The following is a 27,322-nucleotide window of genomic DNA, read 5'->3' as shown; positions in this document are numbered from 1 at the left end:
GGGAGTGCCCTGAAAGGGGAAACACTGTTGAAATGAAAGGGCTTGGTTTAACTCTCCTCTGTGTCCAGAGGCAGCTCTGCAAATGCCATCCTAATGAGCCCCTGCCTGGCCCTGATCTCCTAAGACCTTCAAAAGGGAAAAGGCCTGCAAGGCAGAGCTGCTTCTCTCTTTTGATTTGCCCCTGGGTCTACTTCCGGGGCCCTGAGAACACATGAATGAACACGAGCCGGTGAGAGCATTCAGAAGCAGGCCTTTCCAATGACGAGCCAAGCCAGGTACCTTACAGCTTGCATATTTATTGAACAAATACTACTAAAATAGCTAAAATACGTTGGGTACTTGTCTTGAGTGCATCAGTAAAGATCACATTGTTACAAAAGCCTGCGTTTTCAGCAGTACACAACTGCAACTCTACAGAAATGCCACAGATGCAGAATACTGTTTTCTTGCTCTATTTACACAGCTGGTATACCTACTCTAACAAAGGAGGGAGGGAAAGGACGCACGAGCAACTCAGGCCAATGGGGGAGTGAGAAGAGAATGAAGAAATGCAGCGCATGCATCATCGGTGTTCAACAGTCAGAAGCAGAAGAGCTCAGAACAGCGCCTGCCCTGCCAAAGGAAGAGCTGAAAGACAGTTATATAAAAATTAAGGCGGGCTTTCAGACTGGCTAACAACAACATTCCATGAGTAGATGGTATTGTCTGATTTTTTTTGTTTATCCATTTCACTGGGAGCAAGGACAAAAATGTAAAATCTACACCTTGCTTATTACAACTGCCGAAAAAGAGTGCTCTGCCTTTTTCTATTTTCTTATTTTGTAAAGACATTGTTTTCCTACCTAATTTTTGGGGAGGGTGTCACTTTCAGATTTCTACTCAGGTGCCTAATTTTTGGATTTTTTTCAGAGGGCACTTATTAAAAAAGAGTTTGCCCTCTCTTCCCCAAATACCCCCTTCCAACAGAAAGAACCAAAAGACACCTAAGAACACCTGTCAAATTATTGCTTTTCTTTCTCTAAGTCAGGCAGGCGAGGCTACCAAAAGGAAGAGATTTGGTAAGTAAATTACAGTTTTGTGATTGCTCCCGCCCTAGCGACTTGCGTCCGCTAGGGCCAGCCAATGACACGTGGGCCCCTCACGCTCTCTGGTAGCATTCGCTCAACCTGCAACGCTTAAGAAGAAAGCCACACGGAAGACACGAGGAAAACAGGTCAATCCAGTCTAGAGGACGACATTCAGGGAAACAGAGTACCAACACCTTCTTAGAACATGGAAATAAAAAATAACTCCATCAGAGCTACCTCGCCAAGGAGCATGTTGAAAGTCCAAAATAGCACCATTCATCAGTGTCTCAGGTCCTGTGGCAGCATCTCAGTCACTTACCACAAGGAAACAATGAGTTTCGAACTACTTCTATACATCAAAAGAGTACATGGATAAAATATAGAGATATACAGACAATTGATGAACATAAACTACTAGGCTTGTTACATCTAAATGAAAAAAAAAAAAATGGGGACTCTCAGCCTCTGCAAGAAGCAGTCGGGAGCTGTGTGAGTGAAAAGGCAGGAGTGGACCGGTTGTGTGAGAGCTGTGAGAGTTTGAGTTGTGGAAGACATTGTCGTAGCGAACCAGGCCTGAAGGCCCACCTGTAAAGGTTGTAAACGTGGATTCACAGTGTGAAATTCTGAGCGTTTTCACTTGAGTCAGAATGATTAAAAACTGGTTTGATGATACCTATTTGTCCACTGGAAGTTCTCTAAAGCAAGGCTCAGAGTCCCATAGTTTCTTCTTATACTTGATGATTTACACAGAAAAAAATCCCATATATGATACCATGACCTCATCAATACCCATACACCATATGTAATACAAATGGAGGTGTTAACGATTAAAAAGAGTGGAGGTAACTGATTCTTGGGGAGTGGGGTTCTTCGCTGCCAAGCGGAGTCAGGGAGGCAGCCTCAGTCTCCTCATTCTTCTTGCGGTTCACTTCCTTCGGGACAGGAAGTCTTCCCTGAAAAGCAGAAGGGCCCGCAGACAGGCAGACAGACACAAAAACAAGACATACTTAGTCATGCTTCTGAAACCATTTGAACATTTTTGTTTCTCCCTCCTGCCTTTTATCCTTGAACTCCAAAGTTTTGCAAACAGAGTTTACATATTAAACACAGTTCACCTGAATGTAAATATTAGGTCTGTGGGGGCATGAGGTAATTAAACACTAGCCTCCTTGGCCACAGTAGCATCAAGTGCTTCTCTGATGGCTACACCCAGCCACATGGGAGGTAGCATTCCCCACAGCTGGGTTTCTGAGGAGTTTCTAGTATCAAGAGGGCCTGACATGAGGCTGCATAGGAAGTGCTTGTGGCAGTGTTAAGAGACGTATTTTTAAAAGGCTCAGTGGCTTTGGTTGAAGGAGGACACCTGCCTGTTTTCTAATATATAATACAAATATTTAAAAGCATATCACAAATGTAATGTATGCATGGCTTATTCTATAAGTAACTGGCACAGTCCATGTGGGCCTTAGGATGAGAATCCAGAAGTGGTACAAAAGGTGGGCATGTCTGGGACGGAAATGGTGTGGAGTTGGTTGGGGTGAGGTTAGAGCCAAACCAAGGCCACAAGACAGATTCAGCTCATTTGGACTGATGGGGGCCAGTCTAAGTCTCTCCTTACAATCCCAAGTGAGGTTTCAGGCTTCTGACTACAGTAATCCAGCCACAAGGTGACTGATAATCTCTCAGATGCCCTTGGGAAGAAAACTTAAAAAAAGAAATCCACTGTAACCCTGGTGCCTTTAAAGTAAGGCTCATTCCTCCTCCCCCATCAACCTGTTTTAGCACAAACTTAGGTTTTGGACAAACAAAGAATTCAGTGGCTGCTAATTGTCACAGGCCAGGAAGGAAAACATAAACATCATTTCACTCAACAACTATATTTTGTACATGGCTGCCCTTAAAATTGCTTACTTCAATTTAGACTGACTGTTGAGAAGTGAGTATATAGAACATTAGTCTGTCTCTATATAACTCTCAGTCTTACTAATCTTTTACACCTTCATGGTAAATACACAACAAAATGAAATGAACTGCTGGGTGGGATCTGGGTGATTTGGAGAGAGGTGTTTCCAGAAAAAAAAATGTGAGGCGATGATTTCAGATTTGAGTTTACCATTTTTACTATTTTTTCTCTTTTGAGGCCCAAATACCCATGAAAAAGAACAAAGTCTTTCTGCTTGCACAGAAGGAATGTCAGGCTTCTGCAGCTCACAGAGGAGGTATTTGGAAGAGGGGACACAATGATGTCTTACTTCTCCAGAAGTCAGGCCTTAGGAGAATTCAGGCAAAAATAATGATATCTTCCTCCATCATCTAATACACAACAGTCCCTACAGGACTGAGGAATGTGCATAACTAAAGGCTAGAGGAGGAGGGGGACAGGTGAGACCAGTGGCTCCCAGAGATTGGTTCTCCCGGGTGCCCCCAGAACTGATCCCCCACCAGCTGGACAACTCCCTCTGCTGAAGACTAAGTATAAGAATCCCCCAGTTACTCAGTCATGTGTCTGGGACCAAATAAGTCAGTGCTATCTTTCTTATGATTATACAAAGATGTGCTTTTCCAGAAGGAAGCTGTTGGAAAAAGGACAAATATATTACACTTAAAATATTATTCACATATTTGGAGAGGAAGAACTTAAAATAACAAAAGACCTGAATCTCAGGACCCATTGTGCCAACCCTCTGGAGCATGTCTCAGTGTAGGCAAGACCTGGACTGGCCTTCGGAGAGGGAAGGGCGGCCCTGTTGTCCTCTGTGAGGAACTTGCCTAGTCTTGCCCCTCTAGCTGATGTCACCAGCATCAAAGAGAAGACCACAGATTCCTGAAGGGGGCCAGGATTAATGAAAAGACTCTACTCTCCGTTGCCCCTTCCCTTATCACATCTCACCCTCAACTGCTCAGGGGCATCATGCCCCAAGCTGGTCCGGTGCAGAATGTCTAGAGTCATAGTGCCACTGCCAGGGGGATGGTGTGCGGGGTGGGGGTGCGGCATGGGTGTGTTTAAGCGAAGCTCCAGCATTTTAGCTCACTTCCACTCCAACTCCACAAGATCAGCACAAGTCGAGTTCAGGAAGGGTAAAAATCATTTTGTTCACCTACTTTCCTGCCAAAGATTTCAACCCTGACCTTCAGAAATTCTCTGAAAGATTAAGAATGATTTAGAACTGTTTCCTTTTGGTGCAAACTGCCAGTTGACACAATCTCTTCAAATTCTGCCTGTCTGTAAAATAGGGAATTGCTGAAACCATTTATTGTAAAAAAAAAAAAAAAAAAAGAGTTTCAAACATTGAAATATTGGTTATACCTGGGAAGGCCTCATCACTGGCCAATTACACTTAGGAAACTTTTAAATGGAAATTCTTTCTTCCATGAACTCTATTTTTCTTTATTAATTGCAAAATCAGAAGGTCAGTGGTAAAAAGTACAATCCTCTTGCTTAAGGTCAAACTGATATTTACCCTAACAGGCAAAGTCCAAAGGTATCTACAGTAAAAACTGGTAAATGCTTTTGTTGGGTTATTTCTTCTAAAATGGTGCCCAAATCTAAAATTTTATGAGTTTTCTTAAGGCAGAGCATTGTCACACCAACAATGTCAGAACAATGAAAGCATGCTTATAGAAAATATCTAGAGGCCTAAAAATTAGAAGAACGAACTATAACAATTTTTTATGTTATTTCTGTTTCATTTCAAGGGTAACCTTATTAGACAGTCAGGCCCTATTACCAGGCAAAATGGTCATCATCTTATATGTTTAAGATTGATCATCATATTTGAGTTTATTCATTCAGGAATAGAACAAATTAAAAACCTGTAAAATATGCATCTGATAAATTGAATCCATCTTAAAAGAAAATTTGCTTTGGACTTTGAGCTTGTTGAAAGGAAGATAATGTGAATTTTAAGAGTCATGGGACTTAGGATATAATTTCCTTTTGGTACATGTTATTTCCAATGTCATAACAGTATTGGGTTAATGGCTTATTAAAATATAATGGATATTAACATGAAAAATAAATAACTAATTTGTAAAAAAAGGCTACTAAATTGAAACAAAATTCACAAAATGGCAGCTAGAAATCTTACCTTGGGAAGTCTTCCCTCCATTTCCTTGTTTGGAAATGGTTGACTGACCCAGACAGAGAGCTCCGGGTAATAAACCTACAGAGACATAAAAGCACACACATTCAGATTAAAAACAGGCTCCACTCTGAAACCACATGGGATGAACTTAACGAGCTCAATTCCCCTCAGCCTCACTAACTTCCTGACTGTGGCTTGGCGTGCAGGGGAAGCCCATCACGTCTGTTAGCCTAGTGTGCTTCTGACTGTACACTGCACTCAGGAGGGTTTTTGCTCAATGTCTTCCAAGATGAAGTCCAATAGGGGTCAGATATCAATCAAAGCAATCTCTAGCAAGCAAAGTGGCAGCCTCATGGCACAACTGGCTGAGCAAAGCAAGCAGCAAGGGGGCCTAACTTTCAGAGCAACCTATGGTAAGTATCCTGGCAAAGTCCACGCATATGAGAGAAATGTGCCACACACACATCAAACGCCATTAGGGATTATCTTGATCGTTTATTAGAAGGCTTGGGATGCACAAAGTATACGGAGGAAGGCAAGAGGCATTCTTCTCAGGCCCATTTGGTCGCTGACAGCTGCCCAGCTGCCTGGAAGTAGTAAAGCAGCTGATGGGAGGGCAGAGAGATGGGGGCAGCATCGCTGTGAATGATTCAGAGAAAGCGAGCTGATGGATTTGGGGGTGGGGGCAGGGGTGGGCAGAGGCGGAGCCAGTGAGTGGAACCGAGTAACTCTTCCTTAAATATACAAAGGGTTATAATCACAAGAAAGTTGCTGACCAGCTGTTCTCCATCTCTGGAAGGGCAGAAGTAGGGGTTAGGGCTTAAATTCTAACTGCAGGTTTGGGTCAGCTATAAGGAAAACTTGGCAAAAGAAGTGTCAAAGTACTAAAAGAATTTAGAGAGGAAAACAGTGGTACCTTCTTTGAGAGATTTAGAAACAGAATCTAATAACCATCTGTTCAGGCTAATTCTCATTTGATATTGTCCTGCTTAAAGCGAGGGGAGGAAATTAGATAAAATTCCCTCCAGCTCTGATTCTCCAAGTGCTGTAAATAAGCCTCACATTTAATAAATAATATTAAGAATCACACCACATTAATAGGCTAGCAACAGATTATATGGTGCTCTTGTTTTTGGAAGCACTAGGTGTTGTAGCCTCCTCACTGTGCTCACTGTAACGTTTTCAATGTCCCAATCGGTCCACTCAGTTGAGGGGTCTGAGGTAGGACATGTGGACAGCTGTGTTGATTCTTTGGGACAGTCTAATAGTAACTACCTTTACTCGACTCCAGTGACATTAATGGCACATCATAAATGATTACCTAATTTATCCTGACAAGATTGTGAATAGGCCCTATCGTCACAGATATGAACAAAGAGAGACTCAAAGGCATCACCTGACTTGCCCGAAGTCCAGTCGGTGTAGGGTAAGACCAGGCTTCCAGATTCTAAACTTCTTCCTACTATCCTGACACCCTCACTTATCCTAGAAAGCAAACTGCCCACCATCTCTCTTTAAAGATTACACCAGTCCACAGTCACCACACACATTCAGGTTTTAAATGCAAGCTCCTCCTGCAAGACCTGGACCTATTTTCTGGTTTTGGACTGTGTCTGCTTTCTGGACCAAGTGGTTCCCACAGTCCCAAACTCTTTCTTCTTGCCCAGCTTTCCCTGGCTCCTATGGAGAGAATTCAACCATCTGCCTAGCTGGGGACACCAAGCCACCCCAACATTTCCTTTAACAAGGAATGGGTAAAGAACACAAAATTGTGATATAAAATACACAAGCTTTCATAAGGCTTAAAACAGTCACAGCACACAAAATCCCAATTTGGGATTCATTTTAGGAGACCCCAAAATGGGATCAAACTGTAAGTTCACTTAATATATACATTTATATAAAATGACTACATTTCTACATTACTACTTTTAAAAGCATGCTTTCAGTTCAACTAAAAATAATACACATTAGTGAGAAATAAGTTCCATTATACACCAAAAATGATAAAAGTACATGCAAAAACTTAGTGGGCACAGGGATGCAATGAAATGCAAAGTCAAATAATGTATGTCTGTGTTCTTGTACTTTTCTGTGATGTTCTACCTTAAGAAAATGACACTGCTTTAGTATTTAACTTCTAGGTTCAAAGCATCAATACAGCCACCCAAATCTAATTAGTAGGGAAAATTACCTTGCTTCAGCAATTATTATTTTTACAATTTGTTTTCCAAGAACTTCTCTTTTTTTTAAGAAAAAGAATCAATGATTTTTTTTTTGCCAAAGACCTCGAGAACATGAGTATCTAACAGCAAAGCCCACACCTAAGGACACTTCGTCCCCTGCCTCAAATTCATTCTTTCGAAACATATTAATTTAGCCACAAATTGACCAAGGACATTTCTAATGTTTAGCATTTTTTAGTGCTTGAATCATGAAGTGATCATTGTATACTTTAGGAAAAATAAATGTCACTTTCCTTGTGGTAAAGTCTTCCCTTCTCCTTCAGAGTCATTAAGCCAAAAATGACAGGGATAGAGGAGTCTGCTGCATTCTTAAAACCTCTTCTGCTGGTCTCTAAGAACACAGCATATTCCTGGACATAGAATCTAAAGGGGTTATTTAAACTTATTTTTGGCTTTGGAAAAAGGTGGTAGAAGTTCTGGAAATATATGCTACCTACATTACAGCTCTGTTTTCTCTTATGCCTGTGGTGTGTTGAGACTCCAAAATGAAGGACTCAGGAGAAAAGATGCATGACAATCATCTTGCTCTCAAGTAACTCAGAATACCTTTGTCAACGCATTCATTCACCATGAGTTTGTGACAGCCCTGCAATGTGCTGGACTCTGTTGAAGTTCTGGGGATTGCAAGAAAAGACATAGAGTTCCTGCCTTCTAGGAGCTCAAATTTAGGGAGGGGGCCAGCAGGGTAACAGACCTCCTAAAAGATCAATTTACAAGTGTGTGCTATGGGTTGAACTGTACCCCAAACTCCCCAACCTCCCCATCCCCCCAATTCCTATGTTGAAATCCTAACCAGTACCTCGGAACGTGACTCAAAAAGACATAGGGTCTTTAAAAAGGTAGTTAAGCTAAAATGAGGTCATCAGGATGGGCCTGAATCCAGGATGACTGGTGTTCTTATAAGAGGAGGAAAGTGGAACACCGAAGCACAGAGAGGGTCCACCATGTGAAGACACAGAGAGAAGACCACCTACAAGCTAAGGAGATGGGCCTCAGCGGAAACTAACCCTGCCGCCACCTGACCTCAGATTTCTAGACTCCAGAATTGTGAGAAAATACATTTCTTTTGTTTAAGCCACCTTGCCTGTGGTACTTGGTTTTGACAGCCCTAGCAAACTAATACAGTGTGCTTGAAGTGCAATAAAAAAAAATGCATAGGTTATGTCAAATGTAACAGCTGTTGGAACATATCAACAGACTAAAAAACTGACAAAAAAAACCACCATTTGGCAAAACATCCAATAGTGTTGCCAACAGGGGCAGTGAAGTGCAGTGAGCAGAACTGAGGGCATCTGACGTGCCAGATGCAAGCCAAGGAGACAGAAGGTAAAGGGGGTGGGTGCAGTGGGCATGTGGGAAAGCGCCCACCAGCTGCAGCTCACAGGGGCCACAGCAGTAAAGACACAAATTCAACCCCTGCAGACTGCTGTGTCCTCAAGTTTTACTTAGTTCAGAATATTACCAAGTGACAATGGCCTGTGACTGAGGCTGCTGAGTGCTGCTAATAAGCAGGTCAGAGAACCGACTAGTTGATCTGTGCTTCTGGAGTCCCTCTGTTTTTGCTGGACCCTAAATCTGTTCACTCTTCTTGGTACCAGTCAACTGATGTGCCAAAGGTGAGCACATTCATTCAATTTTCTGGATTCAAGTTTGTGTTTTACGTGAAGACCAATTACATTTTTTTCTTTTTTAACTTTCACTGAGTTCTTGCTCTCTTGGTGGTGGTGGAGTACATCTCTGGAATTGAAGCGTTCTAGCTACTACATGTGAGGATACCTCAAAAGTATTCTTTTATTAAACAAGCACACCCAAGTTTGCCTTAATCTTCACAAGAGAAGTATATGGTTTTTAAAAAACTGTCTTTCATATTTAAAATAAACAACTGCTTTTCTTGCTCAAGTAAAATCCTCAAAACCCTCTAGAACACTGTTTTTTCAGAAGTCAGGAATCTGAGGAGCCAGCTACACCCTCAACAGTTAAGAAAACATTCTGTGAATTGTGTTTGTGAAAATACCGAATGGAAGGAAAAATGTATTGTTTTAAATTGGAGAATGTGCTTGAATTCTGGAAAAGGTAAGTATTTACACTTGTCAGTGAATATATTAATGCTTCTTTATCTCACTGATGACTAGGTTTAAAAACAACAGAACAGACATGAAGAACTCCACTAGTTTAAATACACTCATCATGACAGACGTGTACTTAGATATCCATAAGCAACTCTTAGGTACAACCAATTTCTTGCTTTAAGTATATTTACTATATTTAAACCCATTATATATTTAAATACAGAATAATAATGAAAACATACTATTTTCACTGATTCTCTTAAATGTATTTGGTTGTTGGGTATTTAAGTTTCAATTGTCTATCATGGCATATGAGTTGAAAATAAAATGTTCATGGTTTTTGCCTTTTTAAATCTTCCTCGTCTTTCTTTCAAGGTTCACTTTACCCTCTGGATAATGCATCATGAAAAGTAACTTCATTTTCTAAGTCTGTAGGGTAATTAGACTGCCAGTGACTATTAGTTGGTATCCAAATAGGAAAAATGAAATGTAGGAACATCAGAGACCCTTCCTGCAAGGTCCTAAAAAAATGCAAACTACATTACCACTTCAATTCTTTTTTAACCTCTTTTAGGCTTTTCATTTCAAAACTTATTTTCTTTTCCAATGGCATATCACACATAGAACCAGTCTAGTCACTATGTTTCTCATCACTTCTACTACACTGCATGTAAAATTTGAATTATATCTACTTATTGCCTGTTTCTAAATTTGTATGTTCCTCTGTATACTTGCTGCCTTTAGCAATATTTCTTGAGGGAGACTCTTATATGGGAATGATCTTCAAAGGTAGAGTCCTGACTTTATTGAGAGCATAAATATACCACATACATTATATGCTGCTTACTTAATTTGTTAACATCAGAAATCTGCTATGGAGATGTTGTATGGCTTGGTTGTTAATGACCATAATTATATTATTTCCCATTCTTGGTGGAATTCTGTGTGCTTAAAGAATGCACACACATGGCTCTTTTATGATTTAACAAGGATAGGTGCCCACCCCTTGCAATTAGGAAAACTGACTAGGGCAGCAGGTGTCCAACCTGCATAATTAATTCTTGGAGCAGCAAAGGAGTATATTTCATAATCTCTCTGCCAATTAAACAGTGTGTGTGCCTGCATGTGTGTGTATGTCTGCATGTGTATATGTTCTATTCTGCCTAATTGGCTGGGAAGTGCTGAAACCGACTACTTTAACACAAGGAGAATTTATGTGCAAATACATGTACTTTATTTCTGTGAACACCTTTTGAAGTGGCGCTATTAAGAATCTCCCTCAAAAACCGCTCTGCTCCCAGGTGTTGTAGTCATGTGAGAGGGCAGAATGTAAACTGAAACCATAAATGAGTTACAAGGATCATTTTCTCTGAACAACATTACATCAAAGATTAGATGGTGCCAAAAGATGATGCACTGAGTTGTCTCTCCAGAGACCTTGTCTTAGAGCTCTGCCTAACGCTTCCGATGCTGCCGCCTGGAGATGAGGCACACAGTGGAGGAAATGTATGCAACCCAAGACAAAAAGCCCAGCGTGCAGCACAATGGGCCCTTCAGCTAATATATGTAACTTCTGCACATTCCGGAAAGTGGAATCAAAGTGTCAGCGCCCGAGTTGGCAAACATTCTGGTGTGGGAACTAAGAGAAACATGCAACGACCTGACTTAAATACACACACACACACACACACGCATGCTCGCTGTGGGGAACAATGGATAATTACCGGGAAAGCATTACAAACACCGGACCATTACACTCAGCCATAAACACTCGCCTGCTAGAAAGGAAAGGATGGCCTTTTAGGACACTGCTGTATTACAACATCTGCTGACACTCTTGGCTCTCCCGTAGCCTGACAAGTTCTTACCTTACAGAAACGGGGGTGAGGGAGGCCACTGTGGTTCAGTGGGGAAGAGGATGAGAACTCAGAAACTGGTTAAGCTCAAAGCTCATTGGCATTAGCTCGCTTGGAATGCATACGTCTCCACTATGGGCACAGAAAATGCCCACGTTTCCTTAACATTCTATGCAGCAGATTATGTTACATGTCAGGCAGGCAAAAGATTTATAATTCTTTACTTTGTGAGCTGGGGTGTCTGAAATAAGCTCTGTAGATTTCAAAAGTGGAATCCTCTGAATTCACTCTGCCTGTTGCAGAGCCGTCTTGAGAGGCCGCTGGTGAATATGTGGGAACCTGACAGCTGTGGGATTTTATTTCTAGATTTCAACTAGACGGAGAAAGGAAAAGGAAACCCCCTCACTGGCAACAAAATGAAAGTGTTTACATGTGAAATTAATCGTCGGCACAAAGAGCTTTCACAGTAGCTCTGCTCCAAATACACTGCTCTGCTTGTTTAGCTGCTGAGTCTTTTAAAGTTTGATTTCTAAGAATAATAGCAAAGATTTTCAAGAGGAGCAACGAATCAAGTCAGGAGCTAGGCACAAAGCTTTAACAGCATTATACAGCTTTGTTCTTTCACCACTGTTTCAAACCGTTTGTGGCGTTTTCCGGGTCTGGATGGCGCGGCTCACCGCAGGGAGCAGCAGCTGGCTGCTTGGAGCGCAGTGAACATTAAGGTCAACTGCAAACGTCTACTTTGTGAGAACTCTTCCTCTCATCCCAGTCTCATTCCTTTCCAGCAGGAACATGCTCAACACAACGCAGTTCACGTAAAGACTCCATAAATCCAAAAAAGGGAGTTACTGATCGAGGAATTCTCAGATTTCTGCCAAGGCACCCTCCCCCGGGCTGGAGGTCAGCCTGGTACAGTAATCAGAGCCAAACTGTACACTAGACTCAAGGAATTAAGTTCAACACTTCAAATATTGACTTTTAATGGGTGATTTTTCTTTTCAGTGATGAAGACAAAATAAAGTTCAAACCGCTGATAACAGCCCAAAGCAATCCAGGAGGAAGGGTACAAGAATAAAGCTTGAAAGTAAATCTCCTTTGGGGTATCTGAGATTTTCCAAACCAAGGAGAAAAAATAAAGGAGCTTTTTAAAGCTCTGGTTGAGATGAAGCACTCTGTGAATGAACAATAAGGAAGTAAAGGCCACAAAACAAGGTGTTTGCTCTTTTCAGCAGGAAAAAATACTGGACTTTGTTAACTGGCAGCAAAAAAGGCTCCTCAGGCTTTTACGCACAGCATAAGCTTTTCCTTGCCCCCATGACCTCAACAAATATGTTATAAAATCTTTTACCTCCCTGGAGTGGAACCAGAGTAAATATTTACTTAACACATCTTAGTTCTAAGTCTGGACCACCTTATTCCCTTATATAAATTAGTTTTCATTTGTAATCAGGACATTAAAAACACTTCATCTCGCGATGTTTCTTCTACTCTTAAGGGCAAAGAAAGGAAAGAAAAAGGGAAGGAAGGGAAGGAAGGACAGAGACAGGAAAAAGAAAAAGAAAAACTACCGTCGCCCCATATACTGAACTGTACTTGTGCATTTTTGAACAGTATTATCTGCCACAAATGAAAGTAATGCTGTTGATAAGCTTTCCAATACCAGAGATCTGGAGTTAGCAGGGCTTTTTCCAAGCACATTCCAGTATTAATAGGAAACATCTAGACTTACTTTTATTAGCTGGTTTAAATAATTTTAGGTATGCTGGGTCTCACCTTCAAGGAACTATAAGAAGTCTGATTTCTACTCACCAAGAATGCTTTTTCTTTCCACTTGTCCTAAAATTACTGTGCTATCCATTAAAATCATATGAAAATTTTCAGCAACATGGATGAGTAAGTCCTCAACAATCCCATTTCTTTTGTTAAAGCCCTCAGTCAAAGGCTTGTGAGAGAAGTATTTATTTATCCAGACAGAAGGATTTTGGATTTTTCTTGGTCAGGGTGGATAATGAGATAGCCAGTTGCTATTGAGGTTTGTGGACATTTCAAAGCATTCCTCTTACTGACATGTGCAAGCTTGAGCTTTCCAGAAAATGTGCATTTTCTCCCAAAGTGCTCATTCCAAAGAAACTAGTCACTCTTTCCATCAATGCAACCTCTTCTGCTGGCAGCTGCAAACCTCTCAGCATTTAGCAAAAGTCATTTCACATTTCAGTGCTTGTCTGGCACTGCCTTGGCCATTTAAAGACTGATATCTCTTCAACAGCAAAGAGCATTATAACAGATCACCAAATTTGGAGGGAAAGTGGATGTAATTAAAAATCAGTTTAAGTCAGAGGCTAGTTGATGATCCTGTAAGAAGTTTGGCTTTAAAAAAAAAAATGGAAAAATACAGCCAGATCTGTACCCACATGTTACAAGTTCTCAGGTCACAAAGGTGTTTCCAATAACATGTCCTTCATGAAAACAGGCAAAAAACTGCAAGTACAAGAACAGAGTAAGCTGAAGACAGATGCGCCCCTGTACACCGCCTGGAGTTTCAACCCCTCTAGGTGGCACATGGTCCAATTCAGGATACGGCTGGTGAGGGTTCAGTCAGGCAAACTGTGGGAGCAGAGAAGACCTGAAGACAGCCGCCAACCCAGACTGATGAGGTGTTTCAGGGCTGGGAGTCAGCGTGGAGATAAATACCTCAAGAGTTGTGAAGATAACTGTGAAAGGGATGCAGGTGTGGAGGCTACGTTCCCTGGAAAAGGGATCACTTACATTCTGATAGATGTGAAAAAGACAGTGTTGGAAACTTAGACCTTCATTCGCCAAGAAGAATGTACTTCCACCACACCTTTTTGGTCTTCCTCACCCTCAGTCTTCTGTTGTAAGCCAATTATTAAAACTACACTTCTCCAAAGGAGGAGAACTATGAGCAATACACAGGAGTTGTGGGAAGCTCCCAGGCAGAGTATGTAAATGTGGGGACCCACAGTTTTCTGTGGAAATGCATGCTAGGGTTCATTGTAACTTTTAGCTTTTTAATTTGGGGTGCGCTTTCCAAGTGCTCTCATTTACTCTTCAGTTGTTGCTGTTGCAAGGATGAAATGCATCAATGTGTGTGGCGCTGGCAACAGGGTCAAGCTCATAAGTGGCCCTAGGTTGGCCGCCATTGTCCTCATCCTCACCACCGTACTCAGAGAATGCTGAGGGACAGCAGTCAGGGAGGCTGCCCAAGGTCACAGGACCAAGCATGGAGAAGGCAGGATGCCAGTCAAGCTCCGCCTCTTAGAGAACGCAGGTGGCCGGCATCCATCCTCTCTGCCGTTTTCCCAGAGCCACCTGAAGTGCCACCACGAGGCCCCCTGACAGCTGGGGTCCACATAGAATTCCCCAAGTAGAAACGGACCATTGCGCTTAGTGCCCTTAGGATGAAATTAGATGGATTTCTGACACCTACTAATAGAAAAAATTTTCTTGAAACATCTGTTGCTCTGGCATCTGTGTTTCTAATAAATAGTTGCCCTTCAAAAATAACTTACCTAGAAGCCAGTTAGCACTGTTTGAGAGCACAAAGGGTTTGTTCGCCAGTGTTGTAAAGTCCATGTGTTGTACAGTCGCTGAGGAAAGACTCCTCCTAGAGCAGCAATTCTGGCATGGCTGCCTTAAGACTGGATCTAATTAAATCCAAGCAACACTGATCATCACAGTCTTGCCATTTTTCAGTTTTTCCTGGGAGGAAATGATCAGCACAATACAAATATCTAGCAATCACTACAGCTAAGTACAAAGGGCGTTTGCTGAGAAACCAAATCATTTTGACATGGTCTCAGTAAAAGCTCTCAAACAACTCAAGACAGCCTAGGAATGGATAATCTACTTCAGAACAGCTTTCTTTCACCTAATGCAGTTGCAGTCATGTTCACTCTAACTTTGCTTTTCAGCATTTCAGTCAATTTAAAAACAAACTGCTTAGCTACAGGGGAATTAAAATCTTATCTTTGTCAATTATCTGCAGATATACAAACCTTATGCTACATGAAAATATAAAGTGATCCTAATTGAGGAGGAAGAAAATAAATACTTATTAGACCAGAAAGGCAATGCAAAAAGTACCAGGGATGGTAATTCAGAAAGAAAAACAAATTTAACCTGACTCCACTTGGAGACTTTAATGTAGTAGAAATGCAGACAGTTCTAAAGACAGAAAAATGGTAAAATGAAAATGGGGTAGCAAGCTGATTGTTAGCTGTTACCATCGTGAAGGAACCAAATAACAAATAACAGAGTAAATAGTATTAGATCCTCAGATTGCATGTAGAGTATATACTCAATCACACAGATAAGGTGTCCCTCTGGCTTTGTCTAAACAGTGTAAGAACAACTGATCAATTTAGTAAAAATTCACATTAATTATCAGATGAATTGTTTGTATGCCAAAAATCAAATTTAATTGAATTTCTGATTAAACTGATTGTGTCCAGTGTTCAGAGATCAGCCTCATATGATAAAGTTTAAAAAGTAGTCCCCATAAAATAAAAAAGAAAGAATAGGCTTAATGAAGATGAAATGAAAATATGTGGAGACCTGGCTTCCAGACCTTGATGACAAGATCAGAACAGCTTAAGATTCTATTATCAAGAAGTGAGCCAAATATCCAGCAGTCCACAGGGCAGCATGAAACGGAGACTCGGTTATAGTCCAGAGCAGCAGGGCTTCAGAAACAGTCAAACCCGGGTAACTGAGGATCAAGATTATGAAGATGAGAAGGACACAGAGAAGACATGGGCAGAATTTTTGGTGCTGTATTGTCAGAAGTAGGTTGGGTATGTAATTTCAATTACCCAATCAATTAATCAAGAGGTATTTACCAAGTATTTACTTTCTGTGAAGTACTAAATATTCAGTAGATAGCTTTCAATCCTACAGAATTAGCATCTTATCAAAGAGTATGTCCCATTAGTTTTGGTTAAAAGTGCCAAAGTAGCAAACACCTTTTTCACAAAGTTTTTTAGCACTAAGTCACCAATTTCTGAGATGTCTATCCAGGGAAGGAGTGGGCCAGTTAACTAATCTGTCTTTCGAAATTCTAATTCTCTTAACTGTACAACAAACAACTGGAAGGCCCACTGTTTCACGTTTCAGATTGGGTCCATTCCCTGCACACTTCATTCTTTTCAGCTGGTATTAACCGAGTCCCCACAGTGTAGCAGGCACTGGGCTAAATACCCACCACGTGCTGCCAAGCCCACAGGTACTGAGACACTGAGATTCAGCCAGTGCCCGGCAAATGTGCGCAAGAACAGACTTCCAGCCCATGGTACCAATGAGCCTTTGGGGTGACTTTCACTACAGTGACTTAACGAAGGCCATGAAACAGTACTTCTTGGAAAAATCTTTAATAGCAACCTCTACTTGGGTCATGTTTATAAGTATCTTAGTTAAGTTTTATCCATCTAACTAGAGACTCTAGGTTTTCCTTGACAGTTCACAATACTGGCTGCCAAAGATGCAGTATCTTCTAATTTCTACACTTTCCAGCCCAAAAACAGGTTCTATAACTGACACTGACTTTACCCAATAAAAATGTCCATAAGAGGCCTGGACCCATTTGAAACACAACTACTTTTGGGCATTTCTCCCTGTTCGGCCACTGAACTGCAGTACTTTTCCCTACTGGAATTGTATCAAACACAATTCAGACAGGAAGGCTGTTACCTGCCCCAGTAATCAAAGGACAGTGGTGTGTGATGGCGATCTGAGCGCAAGCTGGGGCGGAGAAGGAAGGAGAGCTGGGGCTGGGCGGCTGTGCCAAAGCCCGTGTGCACCCTGTGAATCTGCCTCTTGTTTTAACTACTTATTGGTACAGGTCTTAGCCTTGTATTTTTACTGGCAATGACTTCGGCTATTCTCCTTTCTTTCCAATCAACGGCTCTGGGTTCCCAACTTCAACTGAAAAAGGGCAAACAGACTTTCCTTTCATTGGCCACATTTTCTTATGCACCTTTTCCTTTTCCAACATGAGTTATATTTGTACTTTACGAAACTATAAGAATGAACGCTGAATGAGCAGTCTCAAATCAAGGGTTTAAAAATATCTCCAGCTAGATAATCATAACACTTTAAGGCAGAAAGCTTAGAATGGAAACCATTCTCAGATAATAACAGGCAATAATTCTATTTAGGAAGGTTTCATTACCTTGTGACACCAAAGCAGGTTATACTCCACCATCAGAGCAGCCTCAATCCGATGCAGGGACAAACCGCGCCAGTGCTGGAAAAACACCACTAACCACCTGTGTGCACTGCGCCCACAGCCAACATTCTGGATGAGATGTATGTCTCTACTCTGAAAGGGTCCTCTTTCAGCTGACTATTCCAAACTAACTTTCTGGACTCTCTCAGAACCTCCTTGGTCCAAAGTGTGAAAGAAGGGAGCATAGAATTTAGGAGTTGTCTTTGTAATGTGCTTTTATTTCACTTAACTTTCCCTTCTTACCTCCCTAGTATTAAGCCTTCTTCAGTGTTCAGTGAGAAGGGCTTTTCCGTAGTAAATCCATAATCTATGTGTGGTCATCTCATTTCCTGGGCCATAAATTTTATAATCTGAGCTATCACAGCTCTGCAAAGTGTTGGGCTGTTGCTAGTTGTCAATCTCAAGGAAAGCCGCCTGGTTCTGCCCAGAAATAACAGATCTCCACAAATCCATGACCACTGACTCATGCATGTACTCTGCAGACATTTATTGATCACTAAGGATATGTCAGATCCTGGATAGGTATTGGAGCAGCCATCAAACTGTGTTCACAGATGTGGGGCGTGTGCTGAGTTCCCATTAGAGCATGTCAATGAAGGTTAGGGTATCCTTCCCACTTTGTGGAAAGAGAATGCCAATCAACTCACTAGATCTTCTACAGTTCCCTCTCAATGATAAATCTTTTTCACATCTGATTTCACCATCCTGCTGATAGAAGAAAATGAAAAAAATGAGGCCTTACAGCCTCAATTTCTACCAAAAGGAGAGGAATGATACTCACTTACTAGGGGTCAATGCTCTTGTTTCAAGTTTACAATTGTTGGGGTAGAAAAACTAAGAAATAAGCCAGCTAGAAATAGAATGTTGTGTGCTAAATGTACAGGGCATGAGATTATTCCTGATGGATGTGCTGGGGTGAGTTCTATAGAGGAGTTGTTTAAATTCAGTCCAGAAGAACCGCTTTATCTTGTCAGAAGCATTCTTCCTAGGACTGAGTAAAGAAAGGCACAGGAGGGAGTCCTAGAGCCGCTTTAGATAACAATGGCCTGACTCTTCTAAGAAAAAAATACTCCATCAAGGCTATAAACAAAAGATTAGTACCCATAGTTTTTGGAGGCTGCTGAGCCACAGAAATTAAATTTCTAAAGGTGTAAATGCCGAAGCTGAAATAAACATGATTTGAAAGTATGAGTTGGGAGTAAGCATGAAGGATTCAGGATCAATGCTTACCTATGTCACTTTCATTGAGAGAATCAGAGGCAAGTCCAACCTCATCTGAAGAGGCTAAAAGAGGAAGTGAGATCACTTCATGTTGAAAATCCTGCAGCTATTGTATTCTAAGGTTGGAAGGAGTCTGTGCTGCATCCAGAAGAAATTCCAGAAAACTCCTTCTTGGCTTTGGCTTTCCCCAACTTGTGTACGTGGTGAGATTTCCTTTAGATGGTTACTGGATTATTGATTAAATTAGTAACAGCTGGTAGGCCTCAAACTGTAAACAATTTTATGATGATGATGTAAGTGTTGGCTTGAGTTTTCAGTAAGTATGTCTGGCCCATCAGGAGGCACTGGGGAGTGAGAACCAGCTGGGTGCATGTGGATGCAACTGATTAGCAAATGGCTACACCCAGTTGGCCACACCGAGGGAAGTGTGGTGCCTCCTTTTGGGCAGCTGGCACAGCAGCCACGCCCTCTCTGGCCAAGTGGACACTGATGAACCTGCTGGAATTTGCCAGGGGAAGTGCTGCCCTTTTCCAGTTTCTCAGGAAAAAGAGGTAAAGCATGATCCCTTCATTCTTTCCAATTGCTTCTAACTAGGGACCTTCCTTCTCTCCACTGCACCTCAGCCCCAGGAGAGTGAGAGGCAGCAAGAAAGTAAGCTTAACAGCTAACCAGGAGGGCTATGTGGGTGAGTGTGTGCGCTCTCTGCCGTGGTGCAGTCACCAGGCACGGAACCTGAGTGAGAGCCTCCAGCCGCCTCATAAGATGCCTGCTCAGTGGCTTCCTGTGGCTTGGCACCTCAAGTCCTTGACAGGTTTTGTGAGGTTTGTCCTAGACAGCACAGAGGCCCCAAACAGGCAGGAGGACCTTAGTGCCTGTAGTAAAATGCATTATGCTCACTCTTGCAAGCATACCTTTCTAATGTATTCCTTTTATCTGAAATATGTTTCTCTCTTATCTAAACCTACCCAAATATTCTTAATTCTTTATTCACTCAATATTTACTAAGTACTAGTGCTAAGCCCAAGGGATAAAAGGTTTCAGAAGGCAGAGTACCTGCTCTAAAGGAACAAACAGTCCACTTCTAGGTTTCAAATTTTGTGCCAACTCCAACCAATTATTAATGGAACACTATATAGAGAATTTTGAAATCATATTCAGGATGAATAATAATAAGTGTCAAGGTTGATTAGCAATGTCTGCCACAGGGGTAGCAGGAGTTAGTGGTGGCATACATGCTATATATTTGCCATCTCTGTACCTAGCTTAATTTCTACCTCCTTAAGAAAAGATTTCCCCTAGAATTCCCAGTCCCCAGTCCTCAATAACTTATCCCTCTTTGGCATCTTACAATTTAGCACTAGATTATACTGCTTTACACTGTTAAATTTGCCATGCATGTAGGTCTTCCTTTCACCACTAAAATATAAACCCACTGAGGGCATAAGCCTAGTGTGCATGTTCCATAATGCAAAGAACTGAGCACAAATAAAATGCTCAAGAAAAACTTGTTCAATAGACATGGGAATCGATGCATAACCCTCCTAACTCTTCCCATTGTCTTCAATACTTTTCAGACATGGCACCTTTGTGTTTGGGGGGTCACTTTCATAGTATCACAGAATCAGATTATACTGGAAATAAGCAGGGGCTTTAAAGTTCCAATACTGAGAGTAAAATTCCTTCTAGATCCTGGAGGGCACTTATACAGCTGCAGGAAAAGTTGCTGTGAGCCTTGAGTACCACAGCTGGATCAAACTTACAGAGCTAGCAGCTCATCATGTTGCTCAGAGCTGGAGTCTAAAAGCTGATAAGGGCGAGCAATTGCAAGCCACTCTTCTTGGAAAGTGGCTTTCAGCTTAACCACAACTTTTTTTTTCTTCTTTTAATAAATAATGGAAAATAATATGCTGTGAAAACTAAAATTATATTCATTTCAACTTCCTAGCCCTTTAGAAGGTAAGAATACAAATTTCTTCCAGCTCACCAAAACTAAAGATGATTAAGTCATTAAGGATTAATTTTTTAAAAGTTCAACTTAACAGATATTAGGATGCATAGATCAAATATTTATTGAGCTTCTAACATATATTTAATACTTTATTAAACACTGTATATGAAGTTTATAAACCCTCTGGAAACCAATAATTTAGTTGGTTAATGAAAGAAATGCATATGATCCAACTAACGAATAATGCAAGAGATTAATCTACTGCTCTACTGGGTTAATACTATGCTGTTGCTACAGTAACTGAATTGCTATTTCGAATTTAGTCAAGAGTCATGCTAATGTTTGGATCCCAAACAATTAGAGCTGCTAATTCTCCTCATGCACTAGTGGATCAATTTCAGGATCACTGCTATTCTTTAAACTACTGAGATGAGAAATTCTTGAAGGTGTAAAATATGTTTAGAAATACCCATTTCAGATAAATTTAGACCCAATAAATGATACTTTTAGCAACTATAATTTCTACAGATGTGGGCTGAGATTTATGTTAACTAGTTTTCCAATTCAAAGCAAAGGAGCAATTTGAAATTGGAGACTTTTAATGTATCTTGATCAACCAAGATACCATAGTCCATGTACATTTGGTGCATTTTCCTCTGATGTATTCAGATTGGATTTGCTGATAAGATATCCTTAATCTTAGTCTTAACCTGAATAACAAAGGAATTAATACAGATAATTCAGGCAAATCGTTCCTACTCCTACATTATTCCACCAACACTTTGAATAAACAAGGTGAATCAGTTGGCATAAACGTTTGTTTTTTGTTTTAACCATAATTATTCAGATAATTTTCTAAGCCTTCCATTTCACTTTGGCTGTGAGGATAAGGCCTTAAAAGGCTTTCCAGCCAGGAACAGCACTAGCAAAAGTATGTGCAAGACCAAGGAAGCCACGGAAGTTCACTCTAAGGCTCCTGGTCAGCCCACTATAGAGGAATACTTAATGAATAAAACTCTAATCTGGAGGTTACTAATTTGATTTAGTAGTAGAGTATTCGTATTTTAAAAGTGTATTTTCCTATTTTAGAAGCAGTCATCTTAGGACTTAAAGTGAATTCTTTTAGTGTATTTATGATGATCAAATTTGCATACAAGTTTTTAAGAAATTTTTATCAGGTTAAAATAGAATGATAGTTTGAATGGCTGCTTATTCCAAGACTGCTCAAATACCTTATCCTGCCTGAAATATTTATACAGCTCATGAGGAGGCTAGACCACGGGCTAAACCCAGGGGGATCATCCCTGCTGTCCTAGTTCCCCAAACAATTCCCCACTCCTCCCCTCCAGTTGTGCTGGAAGGCCTGGGGCAAGAGAAGACAGTACCACTCACAGTTCCCCTCCTAGATAGGCTGCGCTATCTCCCAATCAAGAGTCACTGAGCAATTTGCAAATTTACATCCGAAAGCCCAATGGGCACAGTTACCGATAGGACCTCATCCCTCTTCAATTTTTGTCTTTTTCTTTAAACAAGAAAACCTTCTGTTAATGAAGAGGTTATTGAAAGAGTCTCCTTGTAGCCTATGAATGCCACTTCACTAACTATTCAGAAAGCAGAGCTCTATGAACAGCACAATGGAGTCAACTCATCTTTTTGAAAAGCTCAGCATCAGCCTTAGAGAGAACTTAAATTATCCCAATTCCTAGGTTTCTGTTAAAACATAATGAGCCCATGGGTATGCCACTGTGAGCCCCTGGCCCACACATGCTCAGAGGCAGGTTTACTGCATGGAGGGCGGTCATGTTGAAACTCAGGACTGAACATTGACATTGGATTAAATAATTTATTTTTTCAGACTATTTAATAAGACCATCTGCTCACTCTTAAGTATCTTCTTATTGATGTGTCTGAAGCGAGTACATTTAAAATAAAACACTGAAGTAAATATAAAGGACCCATATAAAATATAATCCTTGAAATTAAAATTTAGCAAAAAGCCAAATATGAATTAAAAAAATACTGAAGATCTCTTCAGACACAATATCTTAATTGCAAAAAAATAAAATAAAATAAAATAAAAAATAAAAATAAAAAAGGCAACTGGAGAAGGACATGTTTACTCAAACACTTCAAAAGTTGGGGAACAAGGTTTTGAAAAGAATATTCTGGTTAGCTAAGATACAGGAAACTACACTCAAAATTAAAACTTTTAACAGTACTCCTCTGAGTTGCACAACCTCAAGTGCACTGTAATCTATGTAAATGGCGCCCCCTGGAGTTGTGCACAAGGAGTCCCATACACAAAATAGAATGAGATTAGTGGCTCACAGAATCAACAAAGTGGTTGTTATTTTTTTGATAATGCAAAAGGCACTCTAGGATTCTTGAGTGTCTTCAAATTATCATTGTGCAACATTATCATTTTAGGATATGTAAGATGTCTAAATAATGAATCTGTTTTGAATTCTGGAGTCTACAGTTAATTTGTAACACTGGAATGAGCTTATTATAAATTTGTTTCTTGGAATAAACCCTTTACTAAACAGACTAAGAACAATGGAATTAGATCCTCTTTAGTGTTTTGAATTATATAAATAAAAATACATGATTAACATAAAAGTCATGTTTATGTATTTCCTAGAGGTGCCCAGGTGATAAATCTGCTTCCCTAGCAATACCTTCCACTGTATGTGGACTAAGATTTACTCTAAGTAAGACAGTTACAGAGAGCAGCAAAGTAATTCCTCAAGGAATTAATCAAGGAAAGAAAATAACTCCATTGTGCCAAAAAAGGAGAAAAGAAGGTGCAAGACATCTCTAATATCAGTTTTTGAAAAAACATAATGGAAACATTTTTTACATTAATTTGTGCAAAGACTTTTAAGAACTCAGACCTCTGGGAATAAGAGAATTGCTAGAAAGTTACTTGGAATCACCCACAGACAATAACTGTCGGTGGTTTCATTTCAGGCAATGGGCTTGTGCCAAAAGGGACTGACATCTTGATGAAAGGATCACCAAAAAGTTGTGAGAATTTTTCCATGAGCAAAAATCCTTCCAAGAGCAGCAAATTGTGAATTCTCATGCTGCCATCCCACATACACAACAACTGTAAGAAATTCACAACATGGAATAATAATTTGAATTTGCTCTTCTGCATTCAAATCGTTCCAACTTTCACTCTCAGATTTGGCACACATGCTTGCCTTCCACAAAGCTCATTCCATTCACTACTACAGAAACATGATATTTTCTCTTTGAGCGTGATCTATAGGGCTAGTTTTGGCAGGGTCAGTGGTCAAATTTATGTTTAACCAAACTGGTCACCTGACTTATTACAACATACATGAACCTTCAGGGTCTATCTACGGTGACATAGAGGGTAAGGGTCTGGGATAAAGAGCTAGAAGACAAGGTGAGACAAGTCACAGTAAAAGTTAATTAAATGAACAAAAATACCTGGCAGTAGTTCATTTTATTACCACCCTAGTACTCTATCACGATGGCAAATTAGGAATTTAGTATCAAGTTAGGAATCATTTGCACAAAACCCAATGATTAGCTTAGTTTTCTGTTCACCTCTTTGGCCCTTCTATCTTGAGTTCCCTAATTTGGTCGTTATCAGTCTAAGATGTAGCAAGAGCTATTTTATTTGGTGCTTTGACACCCACCTGTTGAGATGACAGGTGAGGCATACACAAAAAATAAAGAGCTTACTTGTGTTAATAGGATTCAAACTGAATTCATTTAATTGCTCCTGATTCATTTTTCTCCTTGGAAGCTTATGCTTGGGTTGTTCTCAAAGAAAACATTAAGTGTATCAGATTCTATTTTGATTCATTAAATTCCACCCTCAGTTTAAAAGAAAAAAATTAAAACTAAATTTGGAAATCACACATTCTAAGGGCAAAGAGGTGTTTTAAAGAGTATAAACATCTGCAAGAGGACATGCTGTGCTTGACTGAAAAGTTTTCATGACATCTCTACAATTTTTTTCAGTTCAACCTTATTTCCAAAGAGGAAGTTTTTCATCGAAGACTAATATACTTATCTGCTTAATGTGTATTCCATCTTGTTCTTTAATCAGTCCTCAAATATTAAACTGCCTTCTCTGTGGATCATACGCATCAGAAATTGTTAACACTTTCATTTGTCAGATAACTGGCTTTATGCTAAAACTAAGCAGATGTCTCTCATAAGTGAAGTTATAAATCAACAGAAAATAACATTATATTTGAGCACAATAGAGTACATTAAAAGTCCATGCTCTTCAAATATACTGCTCTTAAAGACAGCAGAAACTGTAGCTGTTTGATAAGCTGGACATAGGTGCCTACTTTGCAGGTAAGTTCTGGCTTTCTCTAATTAAGATCCATTGCTTTGTCTGAGCCCTACTGGTGCAACCTCTTCCATGCATGTCACAACATATCACTCTTCCTAAAGAACAGAACGGTTTCTGTTGTTCAAGTTAAATAAATCTGTACTTCTGAAAGAGGAATTTCAGTTTTCTATTCAAAATGATTGAAAAATCAAAAGATCTCATTCACCAGATCCAATTCATATAAATCGCTGTACTGGAAAGCTCCCACACACTAGAGAGAGACCCTTTTAAAGGTCAGATGGGGTAGGAACAATGAGCGGTTGAGGCTGGGATGAAGGTGGGTGGTTGACATTTACACAGAATAAAGAATGATAAGAAGCTGAGAATCTTCTCTGATGACCAATTCTTACCATTTTGAGAGTCTTAACAGTCTTGGCCTTGCACCTCCTTCTCCACAGTCCAGGGAGACCAACCTGCAAAATATGTTTAAATACAGTAGACAAATCACCTCACCACAGGTTAGCAAATGAATAATGCCTGTTTAGAGGTTATGGACAACCATTTTCTGTGGTTAAGATAAGTTACATGGCAAATTACTGTAACCACTGGTGCTTCTGAAAGAGCTTTCCAAGCTGTCCCAGTGTACAGGCTTAAATAGGGGACAAAGGAATTCCTCATACCTGGCTTTGCAGAGTCCTGGGCTATTCTTAGTGTTTGGTTCATCTTTAAATTGCAGGCGTTCAAATGGTTTAGCAACTTAAAAGTAGAACCAAGTGATAAAAATAGATTGTTTTCTGGCTGCTCTTTGTTCCCAGACATACTACTGGCAGTATATTTGCAATCAAGACAGCAGAATAGGAATCAGCCTTCCACGGTGGAGTGTAATGCCTCAGAGCAGATATTTTTGGAAATGGCACTGCATTACATAACCTTCCATGTTTAAAAAAAAAAAAACTACACTGGGGGGAAAAAAGTCAGAAATACACACCATTATGCCCTTCTCCCTAAACCAAAATAAACATTAATCTACATGCTGCAGTGATTTTCCTCTCAACCTTTATGTCATCAGAACACAGTTCTTTTGTTAACATTAGTTATGGCAAAAATTAAGATGAATGGAGAAACTAAAAGTTCTCCAACAGGGTATCATAAGCTCTTAAGAGTTTTCCTGTAATGTTATTATAGACATAGAAAAATGCAAATCAGATTATCATCATCATCAAGCCAAAAATCAGTCATTTATTTTTAAGCCCTCCCTCCCCCAAAGTTAAACTGCTTTATAAGAAAATGCAGAAAAAAGTGCTGCAAGATCGAATGTCCGAAAAGATCCTTGGCAGCGTCAACAGCGTTGAAGAAGTAATAAAGTGTAAGGATGGAAGGGCACAAAATCATTTAGTAAAAGGGGTGTGGGGGGGCGGTCGCATGCACCAAAGTGCATCTAATGCAAAGAAACAAAACAGTTCCTAACAATGCTTTATGAGCAAGAAAAACAAAAATTAACCACACCAACAAGCAAAAAAAAAAAAAACCCCACCCCTTCCCCAAAGAATTCTACCTCTTAACTTGTGCATTAAAAAAAGCCCAAGTTAAATTCCAGCCTTAATGCAGCAGGACCAAAATGCCAGAATTTCTCCAAGGTACACGCTTTCAGCTCTTCAAAATTTAGAGGGAAGAAGCATGAACTCTGCAGGGTTGAAGGGTCCAGTTAAGAGCAAAGGCAAGAAATCGACACAAAAGAGAAAGCGGCGCTCCCGGCCGCGGATGGGAATAGCATATACTTACAGACAAAAGCCCTTCTCCCTGCTCACTCTCTCCTCTCTACACCTGAAACACAAATGTGGATGAAAAAGGGCATCATGCTAGAAAGACAGCTGGGGGAGGGGGTGAGGGGAGAGGGGGAGGGGGAGGAGACAGGGGTGGAGGAAGAGGAGGGAGGAGGAGGGGAAACAAAACCCAAACCGGCTCCACTTCCAAGAAGTGCAGCCTTGAGAAAGAAAGAGGGGAAGGTCTCCCTGCCTCGCGCTCTCTCCAGGAGTGTGTGTGTCTTTCTCTAAGAGTCTCCCTCTCCCGCGGCCGCTAGTGTGCTAGTGAACAATGAGCTAATTCTGACGGGGCTGGCGCGGCGCCAGCGCCCAGCCTCGCTGCCTCGGTGCGGCCGCGCAGGGGCCAGACTGCTTACTCGGCAGGAATCGGCGACTCGGGGCCCGGCGGCCGGCGGCCAGCGCGCGCTCCGCGTCCCGCCGCCCCCACCGCGCCCGCCGAGCC

The 27,322-nt window shown here is 40.8% G+C and overlaps 1 protein-coding gene across 3 annotated transcripts; it reads right to left on the bottom strand.

Annotated features, from left to right (window-relative positions):
• Positions 1-276: 276 nt before the first annotated feature.
• NREP (neuronal regeneration related protein) lies at positions 277-27,322 on the bottom strand. Of its 3 annotated transcripts, none has more exons than XM_036886900.2 (5): positions 27,237-27,322; positions 26,840-26,881; positions 25,468-25,530; positions 5,156-5,230; positions 277-2,020 (listed from the first exon to the last, which is right to left on the bottom strand). In XM_036886900.2, the coding sequence occupies exons 3-5, from the start codon at positions 25,468-25,470 to the stop codon at positions 1,895-1,897; spliced, it is 204 nt and encodes a 67-aa protein (XP_036742795.1). In that variant the 5' UTR covers positions 25,471-25,530; positions 26,840-26,881; positions 27,237-27,322; the 3' UTR covers positions 277-1,894. The 3 variants fall into 3 exon arrangements, with proteins under 3 accessions (XP_036742795.1, XP_057348674.1, XP_036742796.1); XM_057492691.1 differs by lacking the exon at positions 27,237-27,322 and adding an exon at positions 27,074-27,216; XM_036886901.2 differs by lacking the exons at positions 26,840-26,881; positions 27,237-27,322 and adding an exon at positions 25,738-25,894.

The sequence above is a fragment of the Manis pentadactyla genome, chromosome 2, assembly GCF_030020395.1.
Source record: "Manis pentadactyla isolate mManPen7 chromosome 2, mManPen7.hap1, whole genome shotgun sequence".
Lineage (NCBI taxonomy): Eukaryota > Metazoa > Chordata > Mammalia > Pholidota > Manidae > Manis > Manis pentadactyla.
The sequence above is the reverse complement of the archived record's forward strand: the minus strand, read 5'-3'. Positions and strand labels throughout refer to the sequence as shown.